This window comes from Pelodiscus sinensis, chromosome 21 (assembly GCF_052426305.1).
Source record: "Pelodiscus sinensis isolate ZL-2025 chromosome 21, ASM5242630v1, whole genome shotgun sequence".
Classification (NCBI taxonomy): Eukaryota; Metazoa; Chordata; order Testudines; family Trionychidae; genus Pelodiscus; species Pelodiscus sinensis.
This window is the reverse complement of record NC_143072.1, coordinates 27,084,079-27,097,666: the sequence shown is the minus strand read 5'-3', so window position 1 is coordinate 27,097,666 and position 13,588 is coordinate 27,084,079. Positions and strand designations below refer to the sequence as shown.

General features: G+C 50.4%; 1 protein-coding gene across 6 annotated transcripts in view; it reads left to right on the top strand.

Moving 5' to 3' along the window:
- Positions 1 to 13,588, top strand: part of MYO1C (myosin IC) — a 112,215-nt gene that overhangs the window by 55,232 nt on the left and 43,395 nt on the right. For 4 of the 6 annotated variants that reach the window (XR_012897022.2, XM_075904489.2, XM_075904491.2 and 1 more), the window contains exons 2-3: positions 6,968 to 7,123; positions 7,739 to 7,854. Coding sequence is in view for 3 of the 6 variants with exons in the window: in XM_075904489.2 (XP_075760604.1) it covers positions 6,968 to 7,123; positions 7,739 to 7,854 (272 nt within the window). In the remaining 3 variants the exon portion in view is untranslated. Of the gene's footprint in view, positions 1 to 6,967; positions 7,124 to 7,738; positions 7,866 to 8,397; positions 8,639 to 13,588 lie in introns of those variants that run through there. The other 2 variants (XM_075904492.2, XM_075904493.2) reach the window with 2 other exon arrangements.

Here is a 13,588-nt window from a genome sequence, read left to right as displayed (position 1 = left end):
AAAAGACAAGCAGGCACACTGCCCGACTACTAGCCACCTGGCCGTGTTGCTAAAGGCTTTGTAGTGTAGACAAAGCCTGAGTCTGTTTGGATTTCTGGGGCAACCCCCCTGTCACGCCCACGGGGCAAACTGAGGCTGCATCTACACTTGCACTTGCTTGACAAAACTTCTGTTCTTCACTGGTGCTTAAACAGACTTCCCCCTTGCCCACCACGGAAAACAAAGTGATGCCTTGGCAAGTGCCAGGAGTGCTCCCCTGCCGACACAGCAAGCCCTACTCATTGGGGGTAGAAGTGTTTTGTCAGCGGAAGTGCTGACAGCATTGTTCACGTGCCACAGGACTGTGTCATAGTTTCTCCCATACTAGTGAGGCGTCCTTTCTCCCTAGCCTGCCCACTGCCAGACACAGCATCGGTACTGTGTCACAAGCACCAGAGGTGCTCGCTTCAGTTCGGTGGTTCTCTCTGGGCAGTGAAAGTGCTGAAGGTAGCTGCTTGGGATCCCTGAACTAGGGAATTGTTGCTGCATCAGGCGGTGGTAATAACTAGCAATGCCTGTAAAATTGGCAGTGGCCCCTCCCAGCAGTGCTTCCGTTCTTGGACAATTGCTATCCGGTGTGTTTGTGATTGCACTGCAGGGCAAGTCTGGGCAGAGCTTCTGTTGGCACCGCTGGGCCAGCATGCTAAGTGAAGCCAGTATGGCTGAGAACCACGGCATGGAGGCTGGGCACCAACACTGGGGTTACAATGGAAAGGTGCCTGAGCAACGTGTCTGTGCAGACTCTGCCTTTCCACCTGATCCTGACCCTTGGCCTCAACACACCCCTTTCAGACAGTGTTCAGGTTACTTAGCTCTGGTATGTTTGAAGTTACAAGAGGCAAACGCTGAGTTTCCGAAGAAAGCAGGAAGCTGGAGAAGAAGACCTTTCTCAAAGGTAACTTCGGACTAGAGATCAGTCTTTGCTTTGAATGCCATCGTTTTGCTTTGCCGATAGATGAGATGATACCACAGAGGAAGGACAGATGCAAAGGCCAGAAAGGACCATCGCAGTGTCCTCCTGCAAAGCATGGGCCATAGCATTTCCCTGTGTCCATTCCAGCCTCAAGTCCCCTACTGCGATTGGTCTTTTAGAAAAACATCCCGTTTTGATTTTAAAGAGAGCACCACAACTCCTGGTGAGGTGGTTTGGGGATTGATGACTCTCCCAAGTCAAAGCTTGCACCTTACTTCTAGTCTGATTGTATGTAGATGTATGTACTTCGCTAGATTAAAGCAACCATCCTTTTAGTTGTGTTCTTTGTTCAATACCTTTTTGCCACACTTATCACTCAGTGAGAAAATATGCTCCCCTTAGTAATCACTGCTATTTCTGCCTCTTCTCTCTTCCTTCCCCATCATCCTTTCTCTCTGTCTTTTTGGCCATTCTTTCCTGTGCGTAACCTTTTCTGCAGCTATGCACAGTTTTCCACCTCGCAAGCCTTGCTTTCCACCCCCTTCTGCATCCCATCTGCAGAAAATGTTCTGCTGCAAAATAGTTAATGCTAACCCTTATAAAGCGTGATTAAACTTGTGAGGTAGCAAGTCAGAATTAATGACTGCATGGAGGAGCTGAGAGCATGTTTCTGTCTGCACACCATTTCTACTAAATTTATATTTGGAAGGCTATCTTTGCAACCTGGAGGGCTCAAACCTTGAAATGAAAACGTAGGTTCTGCAAAGCCTGACTCTCCTGCAGGCTGTGTAAATACATTAGAGCGAAGGCAGTCTAATTGTTCCTGGTCATTCTTAAAATGGTAAACACTCGCTGAAAATCCAACATGGCTTCTTTGTTTCTGCTGAGCGAGAGCCTTGGAAATCTGAGTGAGAAATGTACTGGGAGAAGCTGGAAGATACTTAGGCTGTCTAGACCGCAAAGAAAAGTCGGAAAAAGATACGCAAATTGCGTCTTTTTCTGCTTTTCTTTCGGAAGAAGCTTTTCCAAAATTTGGCCCGTCTACATGGGACCAAATTTTGGAAAAACCTCCTCTTTCGGAACATCCCTTCTTCCTCATGCAATGAGGATTACAGGGATGGCGAAAGAATGCGTCCGCTTTTTTGGAAACTGTTCTGAAAAAGCGGACGTGTTCCTTGGACACGGCATAGCTTTTCTGGGATCCCGGCGGTCTCCCGGAAAAGCTCTGCAGCGTAGACATAGCCTTAGTCATAAATGTTAGTCTCCGCGGATAGGTCAGAAGAAAAGTGTTCTTTTTCTTAGGGAGGACGTCCTGCTGTTCCTTAATCGCAGTTTGAAATGGTGTGTCCTGGGCTGAGGGCGGGGCCGATGAAAGAACTGAGCACTTTTGAGAACTGGACTTCAGGGGAGTGGGATCTGATTTATTTTCCAGTTTCTTCTACAGGATGAGTTATAAAACTGCATGTAGGTCTTTCAGTAAATTTACCAAAGCTGACTGTGCAGGTTTAAACACTTCTGTAGCCAACAAGGAGTAATCCTGTGGCACTTAGAAACTAACACACACAGATATAGTATGGGCAAAACCCACTTCTTCAGATGAGCTGAAGAGGAAGAATAGAAACCCAGTAATTGTAACAGAAAGAGAAGGAGGAGAAGGTACCTGTCAGTTGCAGGACTGGTGCTAATGACGCTAATTAAGTGGCTGGAAGTGTCCTGTACTTCGCTTTTGATGTAAATGAGGTGTTAAATGCAGGGCAGACTAGCTTTATAATGCAACGTCCAGTTAATGTCTTTGTTCAAGCCCAGGGACACAGTATCAAATTTGCATCTGCCTAAGGGACTACATGAAGTAGATCAAATTAAAATGTAATAAATTAATGAGCATTGGAGATGGAGAAAGAGAGTGGGGCACCATCTGTTTGATTTTCAGGGACCAATGTAGATTTGTTCCCTTGTATTACTATGTATTTACTGATCTGTTTGCATTCCGGTCATGTCCGATTCCGAGGGCCAAAGGGGCCATTGTGAGTATCTGGTTTGAGCTCCTGTGTCACCCAGCATAGAACAGCCCCAGGGCAATTCCCAGAGCAGGTGTGTTAGAAACACTCCAGTCTCACCCTCCCGCTGTTGCTGGGGCTGCAGGTGAAGCAGTGGGAGGTCGTGGGAGGAGTAATGCCCCCGGTTTCCTCCCTGTAGTGGCATTAAGAACTACAAGGTATTACTGTGGAGGAGGGGCAGGCCATTGCTTAGGGGACTTGCGTGGGGCTTGAGAGTCCTGGATTCAGTTCCTTGCTCAGCTACAGACTTTCTCTGTGACCTTGGGCAAGTTACTTAGCTTCTCTCTGATTAAGTTCCCCTGCTTTCATGGGTGCTGTGAGGCTAAATAGTTTAAATATTGTAAGGTTCCCAGATACTAGCAGAGTGGGGGCCACTTAAATGCCACAGGTAGAAAAGGCTCATAACCCAGTGTAAGTTTCTTAGCACAGATCCCCAGGAGGGTCATTTCATAGAATCATAGAATAATAGGACTGGAAGGGACCTCAAGAGGTCATCGAGTCCAGCCCCCCGCCCTCAAGGCAGGACCAAGCTCCGTCTACACCATCCCTGACAGATGTCTATCTAACCTGTTCTTAAATATCTCCAGAGAGGGAGATTCCACCACCTCCCTTGGCAATTTAGTCCAATATTTGACCACCCTGACAGTTAGGAATTTTTTCCTAATGTCCAATCTAAACCTCCCCTGCTGCACTTTAAGCCCATTACTCCTTGTCCTGTCCTCAGTAACCAAGAGGAACAAATTTTCTCCTTCCTCCTTGTGACACCCTTTTAGATATTTGAAAACCGCTATCATGTCCCCCCTTAATCTTCTTTTTTCCAAACTAAACAAGCCCAGTTCATGAAGCCTGGCTTCATATGTCATGTTCTCTAAACCTTTCATCATTCTTGTCGCTCTTCTCTGTACCCTTTCCAATTTCTCCACATCTTTCTTGAAATGTGGCGCCCAGAACTGGACACAGTACTCCAGCTGAGGCCTAACTAGTGCAGAGTAGAGCGGCAGAATGACTTCACGAGTTTTGCTTACAACACACCTGTTGATACAACCTAGAATCATATTTGCTTTTTTTGCAACAGCATCACACTGTTGACTCATATTCAACTTGTGGTCCACTATGACCCCTAGATCCCTTTCCGCCATGCTCCTTCCTAGACAGTCGCTTCCCATCTTGTATGTATGGAACTGATTGTTCCTTCCTAAGTGGAGCACTTTGCATTTCTCTTTATTAAACCTCATCCTGTTTACCTCTGACCATTTCTCTAACTTGCTAAGGTCATTTTGAATTATGTCCCTATCCTCCAAAGAAGTCGCAACCCCACCCAGTTTGGTATCATCTGCAAACTTAATAAGCGTACTCTCTATCCCAATATCTACATCATTGATGAAGATATTGAACAGTATGGGTCCCAAAACAGACCCTTGCGGAACTCCACTGGTTATCCCTTTCCAGCAGGATTTAGCACCGTTAACAACAACTCTCTGACTACGGTTATCCAGCCAATTATGCACCCACCTTATCGTGGCCCTATCTAAGTTATATTTACCTAGTTTATCAATAAGAATATCATGCGAGACCGTATCAAATGCCTTACTAAAGTCTAGGTATATGACATCCACCGCTTCTCCCTTATCCACAAGGCTCGTTATCCTATCAAAGAAAGCTATCAGATTAGTTTGGCATGACTTGTTCTTCACAAACCCATGCTGGCTATTCCCTATCACTTTATTACTTTCCAAGTGTTTGCATATGATTTCCTTAATTACCTGCTCCATTATCTTCCCCGGGACAGACGTTAAACTGACCGGTCTGTAGTTTCCTGGGTTGTTCTTATTCCCCTTTTTATAGATGGGCACAATATTTGCCCTTTTCCAGTCTTCTGGAATCTCCCCTGTCTGCCATGATTTTTCAAAGATCATAGCTAAAGGCTCAGATACCTCCTCTATCAGCTCCTTGAGTACCCTGGGATGCATTTCATCAGGACCTGGTGACTTGCTGACATCTAACTTTCCTAAGTGATTTTTAACTTGTTCTTTGTGTAGCCTATCTTCTAAACTTACCCTCTCTCTGCTTGTATTCACTACGTTAGGCACACCTCCAGACTTCTCGGTGAAGACCGAAACAAAGAAGTCATTGAGCATCTCTGCCATTTCCAAGTTTCCTGTTACTGCTTCTCCCTCCTCACTGAGCAGTGGGCCTACCCTGTCCTTGGTCTTCCTCTTGCTTCTAATGTATTTAGAAAAGGTCTTCTTGTTTCCCTTTATGCCTGTAGCTAGTTTGATCTCATTTTGTGCCTTTGCCTTTCTAATCTTGCCCCTGCATTCCCGTGTTGCTTGCCTATATTCATCCTTTGTTATTTGTCCTAGTTTCCATTTTTTATATGACTCCTTTTTTATTTTGAGATCATGCAAGATCTCCTTGTTAAGCCAAGCTGGTCTTTTGCCATATTTTCTATCTTTCCTACACAGCGGAATTGTTTGCTTTTGGGCCCTTAACAACGTCCCTTTGAAATACTTCCAACTCTCCTCAGTTGTTTTTCCCTTCAGTCTTGCTTCCCATGGGACCTTACCTACAAGTTCTCTGAGCTTATCAAAATCTGCCTTCCTGAAATCCATTACCTCAATTGTGCTGGTCTCCCTTCTACCTTTCCTTAAGATCATGAACTCTATTATTTCATGATCACTGTCCCCTATACTGTCTTCCACTTTCAAGTTCTCAACTAGTTCCTTCACTACAAGGCCGTTCCGCTGTTCCTTTCCATGTGGGAGAGACCAGCTGGTTGCCTGTGCGGTGCTCCGTGGTGATATTAGTGGGCTAAGAGATGCCAGGAACGTGTCTCTGCCTGGCTCCCTCTTCTATTTAGCCCCAGTTGCCTCTTTCTTGCCTCACTCAATCTGTCCCCAGTTGGCACGAGAGCTTTCTTCTGTATCCTGCGCTTGGAGCGTCCCCCTGTATCTGCCTCACGAGCCCCCTTCTCCTTCAGCCTCTACAGAAAGCATGCCTTTGTCTGTCTCTCGGTTTGTATCTCTGTGGTAGGGCAGTGCACTTGGCCGTGTGATTCGTAGGAGGGATGCTACCAAAATCAAACAGGTGTGTGCTGGCGTTCGCAATGCAATGCAATTACTAGTCTGAGCATAGGTTCACCCTCCACAGCTCCTACTGAAATGTTAGAAACCGGAAAGGGAGCGACTCGGAGCAGAAAGCTGGTTGGAAAACTGTACGTGCATCTCCTTAAACTTCCGCTCTGCTGGGAATCTTAGGGGTGGGATGTGCTCTTCTTGGCAAAGAGCTTCTGCAGGGGTGAGATTGTGCACATCCACCTGCAGTCAGAGCAGTGCTCTGCGGGCCCCTCCGTGCTCTCCAGGGCAAGTGCAGGAGGAGATGGGTATGCTCTCCCCCTGCTTGAGGAGGAGCTGAGCGAAGTTGAGAGAAAAAGTAACGCGTGAGTGCGTTTGCAGGAGCAATGTTCTCTCACTAGCTTAGTGATGTGAGAAGAGGAAAAAAAATCCCTTGTCTCGTATGAATGATTGTGTTTAGATCTGTGTCATCATTTCAGTTGTGCTGCTGACAGATGTCAGGAAAAGGTGCTTGGATTAGGGGTGCCAGCTTGTCCGCCTACATGGTGTCTAACCATTCACTGCTCCCTGGAAGGCTGTTTGCCTCAAGGCAGGTCCTTTACCACAAGCTATGGAAATAGGAAAGCAGTTCAGACTTACTTCCTGACCGATCCTTCTTGCGACATTTATTTGATCCAGTTTTTTGATTGGAATTTGAGTAATAACTTTTCCTCCCCAAAGCTGCTTCGTCTTTTGGCAAACGGGCCATTGCTAGTGTGAAGTGCCTAGAGTTTGCTCTATTTTCTACTGTTCGTATCCTGACCGTGCGTCTTCATCTTTGGGGGTGGAGAGGTCTCTGTGTCCTGAGAGTCTCAACCTTACGATTTCACTGGTTTGGGTTGCAGGGAGCAGGGAGTGACGGTGTGCGATTGACAATGGAGAGTGCTCTGACAGCCCGTGACCGTGTGGGGGTTCAGGATTTCGTCCTGCTAGAGAACTTTACTAGCGAAGCCGCCTTTATTGAAAACCTGCGCAAGCGATTCAAGGAGAATCTCATCTATGTGAGTAGCAAAGCAGCAGCCAGTGTGCTGAGCTTGGACTAGAATGTGGATATCTTTTCAGAGTGGGCCCTTTTGATTTTGTTCTGCAGGTGTGAGCTCCAGAAGTGGTGGTGTCCATCAGCTCCCCTTTTATACCCCATGGTCTGGATTCTCAGACCTGGTCTCTGTATTGACCTACTGGCAAACACAGGGCCTGATTTTCAGATCGTTGCGTATCTGCAACTCCAATTAAGTTCGGCTGGAATTCTGAGTGCCTCGCACCACTGAAAATCCAGACCCTACAGCAACATCCAGCTTCACAGAGCTAGCTATTCTGTTGTGGTGCTAACAAACCCAGGCGTAGTGCTGATCCCGAATATTGGAACAAATGGTCAAAAATAACCCAGCACTGAAGCTGGGCTTTCCAGACAGACTGGAGCAGTCACTCAGAGCTGTAAATGCAGCACTTTTGGTAAGGAGGACACATCCAGCACAAGTTCTGTTGACTAGCTGTGAGGTTTCTTCAGCCCCCTGACAGCGGGCCGGCTGTCCCTGTACCAATGTCTGGGCTTGCAGAGTAATTCTGGAGGCAGGTGCTGTCCTTCACGTCATGCTTTTCTTTTCTGCTCTTTTCAGACTTACATTGGCTCAGTTCTGGTGTCAGTAAATCCGTACAAGGACCTGGAAATCTACAGCAAGCAACACATGGAGCGATACCGAGGCGTCAGTTTTTATGAAGTCTCTCCTCACCTGTGAGTGGCCTGTGGGTAAACAATACCGTGTGTGCCATTCCCACCTGGCCTGTGTCATGCTGATATGCGAAAAGCAAACCTGCGAGACTCCCCCTGCCATCTTTCAAGCAGAGTACTGAAGTGATTGGGGGCGAAAGGGCCCGTTCGCAGGTGCCATGTGTGGCTACTTTTATTCCTGTTTCTCTTTCCAAAGAGATGAGTTGCCTAGGAGAGTCTTGGTTGACGGGCGGGTTGGTTCCTTCCTGGCCAAATGATTTCAGACTTGGAGGAGTCTCAGATGCTGATTCGGCTCAGGCAGGACCAGAGACCCCGTTGTCCCAGGGTATTTGCTAACTAGATGAGCTGGTTCTACATTTCCCTTGCTGCTGAGCAGCTTATCCAGCATGTGACTTGAGTGTGGGTGTGAAATGGCTCCTCTCCTACCTCCGCTGTCACTGCTTGACCAGCAATAATCGGCTCTTGCCTTTGTCGCTAAGATACCATGAGCCCGTTGGAACAAGGACTGTTGTTTGCATGGCCTGGCGAATGTTCCTAATTTCCTATTTAAAATAAGGTTTCTGAAGCTTGAAAGCTATTTTTGAATGTCACTGATTTTTTTTCTGTCAGACCAAAAGAGAGAGGATGCAGCTGAGTTGAGCCTAGCTGACCAAGCTACTTGCGGAGCCAGGGCCCAATCCTGGGAGACCTCTTAAAGGCTCTTTCTCCCAAAGGCCTTCCAAGGAATAAACACGATTATTTTGAAGAGCCAGGGAGCGTTATGTGAGCGGTTTCCTGTTGTTGGCAGGTAACTCACCAGTGCAAGTGAGAGGGGAGGATGCTACAGGCATGGTGAGGCGATGCTAGAAACAGAGTTGCTTGGGAAAATCCAGAATCGTTAGAATTGTACAGGTGAGACCTCCCTGGTCCGGCACCCTCAGGACCTGAGCAGTCCCAAACCAAGGAGTTTGCCAGACCAGGGGAGGTCAGGCCTCAGGCTCTCCTGGGACTTGCCTCCTGGCTGCTGGCTGGCCCAGTCTGCTGCCCCCGGCAGCCAGCCTGCTCCAGCTGGTGAAGCTCCCTGCCACTGGCAACCTCTGAGGACCTGCCGGACCAGAGAGGTTTGGCCTGTGTGTGTTGGGCCCTCAGTGGGGTACGTTGTGTTAGAAGTGGTTCACTCTTCCCTCCCTTCCTGCAGAGTTCTTTGGAGGAGAATTACAATCTCACAGACCCTCTGCTGAGCCATGCTCCCACTAAGGGGTCCACCTGTGGCCGCGCCGAAGGCCGCCGAGGGCCATGCACTTAATTAGCAAAGCTGCGCCGGCGTGCACCCTGCACTCCACTGCGTGGCCACAGGCAGTGGAGTGAGGCTGGGGGCATCCGGGGCTGCAGCGTAGTCAGACGCCTCTCCTCCCGCCCCGATGCCAGGATGCTGTGGGGAGAGTCCTCTCTCCCTGCCACTGTCCCCAGGGCAGCCAACACCCCAAATTCCCCATCCCAGCCCCACTCCAGAACCCGCACTCCCCATACACCAACCCTCTTCCCCAGCCCGCAGCCCCTTGCCACTCTCCAGCCCCGCACGCCTGGCTTCCACACGATGCATGCACCAGAGTTCCTTCTGTACACACATGGGAAAGTGAGAGTGACCATTGCGAGTGCACCCCGGTGCATTCTAGGTACATCTGTGTGAATTGTAGTGACAGTGTCTGAGACGGGGCTGCCTGAGGAGTGCAGCACGAAAGCATTACCCGATTCTGCTGCTCTTCCATTATCCTTTGTGCCGGGGGGGGAGAGGGCCTGCACAGTCTTCATCTTTCAAAGCAGTCCAAAAACAGAAAAAGTTCTCCCCCTCGATGAGAAATTGTAGCTGTACAGCTCAGCTGGAAACATAAGTGCAGGGGCCGCAGACGTGACTGAGATACAGGAGACAGTATTTCCAGACTGGCTCTCTTAGGGGCATTGCTGTTGCTCGGGAAATCACGTGAACATTTGTGTATTTTTAAATGTTGTGGGAAACGCTCGATTCAAGCATGGGGCCATGTGCTGTTTTATCTATTGCAGTCAGTAGCCCTTCAGGTCATTTTTCCATAACTTTTTAAACTGGCTGTATAAAATGAAAAGAATTCTGCCTTGCTGTCCAAATACCAAAATACCTGACAGCTAGTGGGAATGCTTCAACGTCCAATGGTGCGTGGAGTCCATGGTACCTTGTCACTGAAAAGCAGAAAGTTTTATCCCATTGGACATGGGATGCCGGATGTCTTCGTGACAGTCCGCGTACAGACACTGCTGAGGGAGAGCCAGGGGTCTGAACTCCCAAGAGTAAACAATTAACTCAGCTGGTTGTATACAGTGGTGTTGTGTATAAAACCTGGAGTAAGGTGGTCTATGAAAGCTTGTAATGTTCTGAACTGAATGATCATTACGAGATAGGTACCTGGGCTGTGTTTCATGTAAGTATATCGAGAACTGGGTTTGTAAAGCTTTGCCTTTACCTCACAGGAGGGCAGGGTCAGCCAGTTGAGGGATGCTGCCTCTCCAGCCGACAAGACTAGTACTGTACTACCCAGGAAAAGACACACGATGAGCCACCAGCATTATTGGGAAAATACTGAGACAGCCTGGCTAGAATTTCCCCAGCAAAGTAATGATGAGTCACCATGTGAGGAGGGTGGAAAACTAAGGCACAAGGCCTATTACAGTGTCTGTGGAGAGCAGTTATCCCTAAATAAAGGGACAACGTCATAAAATATCAGGTAGGCAGTGCAGCGGCCTTCCCCTTGCACGTCAGGGGTACAACCCCCTCAGAAAGAACATGCCGCCTAGAAGCAGATTCTAGAACTCGGGGTGTGTTGCATTTCCAAGTGAAGTTGCATTGATTTAAAGTCGACCTTTTGGCACCCAGATTCACAAAGTCAAAGCGCATGTCCTCACTGGGCACGGAGGTCGCTGGTGTGCGTCCCCAGTGGGGTGTCTGCCTGCAGCGTCACCAGCCATGCCCTGTGCCCTGCCACCCCTTTGCATTCTGGGTTAGACTCCCAATGGGGGACAATCATTGCAGAAAGTGGTTCTGAGTACACCTTGTCAACCTTCCATGATGCACTTCTCTCCTCCCTCCCTTTCTGCTTGGAAGCAGCAGCAAACAGCCTCTTTTCCCTGGTTATCCCTGACCCCGCTCAGGAGAGGCTTGCATTGCAAACACCTCTCGCATGCTGCGGTTCCTCCAGACCGAGCCGGGAGCCACTGATGCAAGGAAGAACGTGAAGAGCCCCCCGCATGGATGTGCAGGAACCACTGAGCGGAGCAATTGGCAGATGCTGGCAGGAGTGGGTCGTCTTGACACAATGGAGGCCAGTTCTGATCCCATGAGACAAGCACAACTCCCGCCTGCGCCAGGCAGTGTTCCCTCTGCTGTGGGGCAGCGCAGCCTCCCGGCGGAGTCCTGAGCCCCACCCTGCATGGAGCCTGAGCCTCCGACTGGGCCAGGCTGGTAGATCACCTGTGAAGCGGGGCTGCCACGTGGCTTGGAAGGAACTCTGGCTCCAGGCTGCTTTCGTGGAACTTGATGAATTGTTTTCCCCACCCTGAAGCGCAGGAATGCAGAGTGAGACCCGCTCTGACAGCTGAGAAGCCAGCAGGAAGCCTGCAACACCAGACAAGCTACCGGTCATTGGGAATCAATGGAGAGCGGGGGCTGCTGCAATCCCAGGAGCCAGGCAATCGATACGCTTCTGCTGGGAGGGGCAGTGGCTTTGGGAAACGTGCAGGACGCAGTGGAGGGCTTTGCCACACCCCTCCTCCCTGTCTTGGAACCTGACCACCTGCCAGAGAGAACAGAAACCGCAGGGGCCCTTCTCGAGGGCGCAGCAGGCACTGGTGGATCCCAAGGGCAATCTCACCGATGGTCGGGAACAGCCACAAGGCGCCTTGCTGTAGGAACTCTGATCTCCTCGGAAATCTGCAACCCGACTGGAAAATTACTGTGGGAGGTGTTGAAATGCCGAGCGGGATCCTGGGACCCCCAGCTACCCCGCACTCCCATGGCTCACAGCCTGGGCCGCAGTAAGGCGCAGCTCAGATACAGGCTGAGTGGCGGTGGAGTGTGTCCTTGGCCCTCAAAGGGACCCTTTTGGAGTCTGACGAGGTTAAAGCTCAGCAAAAGCAGCATTCCCATTAGTGCAGCTGCTCGCTGTGCGCTCCGTAACACACGTGGAAGTTGAGGGAAGGGGTTCTGGTGGGTGGGGGAGGTCGAGGCAGGTCGCCCAGCTGCTAATTCTGAGCAGCCGGGGCCCCAGGGCGAGAAGAGCACAGCATGGGGCACTGCCACTCAGAGGCTTTGAAAACCAGTTCCACGAATGAGCAGGCAGCGGTGGGACAGACTGACCTGCTGCTCCTAACGAGGTGCCCCAGCGTTACAGTACTGGCCTGTAATCCCTGCCCTGCCACGCGCACAGTGCACAGAATCAGTGAAGACCCTGTTCTGAAATCACGTGTGTTTATTTGGAGAACACACGGAACAGAAACCGAAAGGGGGGACGAGCGGCTTTTCGCACCCCCGTAGCCATCCGTGGTGGGAAGGACAGCCGTCCCCGACTCCCCTCCCACCCGCTCCCGGCATCCTCGGGCAGCTGGGAGAGGAGGGCAGGTGGTTTATCCTAGGCTGCAGGGGGACTCTGCTCCAGATGCTTTCCCTACATCTCTCCCAGGTCCCTCCTCAGCTCCATTTGTTCCCTCCCAGCCTCAGGGTCCCACCCTGCGCCTTGCGCTCATGGTCCCTGCCTGTTTCCTCTCCTGGTGTTTGTAACCCCGCTCTCCTCCATGCATTCACCTGTGCCCTGGCAGTGCGGGCGGAGTGCCTGTGCTCACTGCACATTTCATCCCATGTACGTTTTTTCTGCCTTCTGCTCTGATAGCCGAAGTGCTGGAGGCTCGTGGGGAGGGTGTAACAGAATCGCTGTCAGCTGCGCCAGGGCCGACTTTAGAGAAGAGGCATTGGAGCTCTTTGGCACTGCGCTGCCTGAAAGGCGCGTTACGTGCAAGGCCAGAGGTTGCATAGTAGGCCCCTACCGGGCAGGTAAAGACACGACAGCATGGAGCAGCTGAGCTCAGTTTGGTGGCAGGCCTGGTAAGCAGCAGGTTGGGGTGCTTGCTCTTTTGCTCCTGCTTTGAAAACAGACCAGGTGCTTGCAAAGTACAGACCGGTGGTTATCGAGGTGTCTGCGTTTGCAAAGGCGGGTCCAGCTCATGAGAGGGGCAGGGAACCGGGCGGGTTTGTAGGGGCTCACGCAGCCAGTGTGCGTTCACCCCCCCCCCACCTCCATATACAAGGGGACCTGTTCTCCAGGATAATCCCTTCAGGCCCTTTGCAAAGAGGCAGCAGACCTGCGGTCATGATTTGCTGGGGAGGAGCGAACGGTGGTGGATTGTCTCAGCACTCTCAGTTACAGAGCTTCCCCCATTTCATCCAGGCTGCTCTCCGAATTACAGAGCGCTAGGGAGCAGATGCTGACTGAATGTGGCCAGAACCCTGGGCCTTGTGCTGCAGTGACAGCAGACCACTCACTACTGGCCTACCGCAGAGGGCGGAATAAGGCAGCCTCCCCAGAACCTTGTGAGACGGATGAAAGAGTTGCTCTATGAGAGCTTCATGGAGCTGGGCAGGGAGGATTCCCGCCCTCCCTCCAGACATGTCGACAAACTTCTCCAGGGAGCCATCGCTATGCGGGCAGAGTGGCTGCCACTTTACCCTCAAGACAGA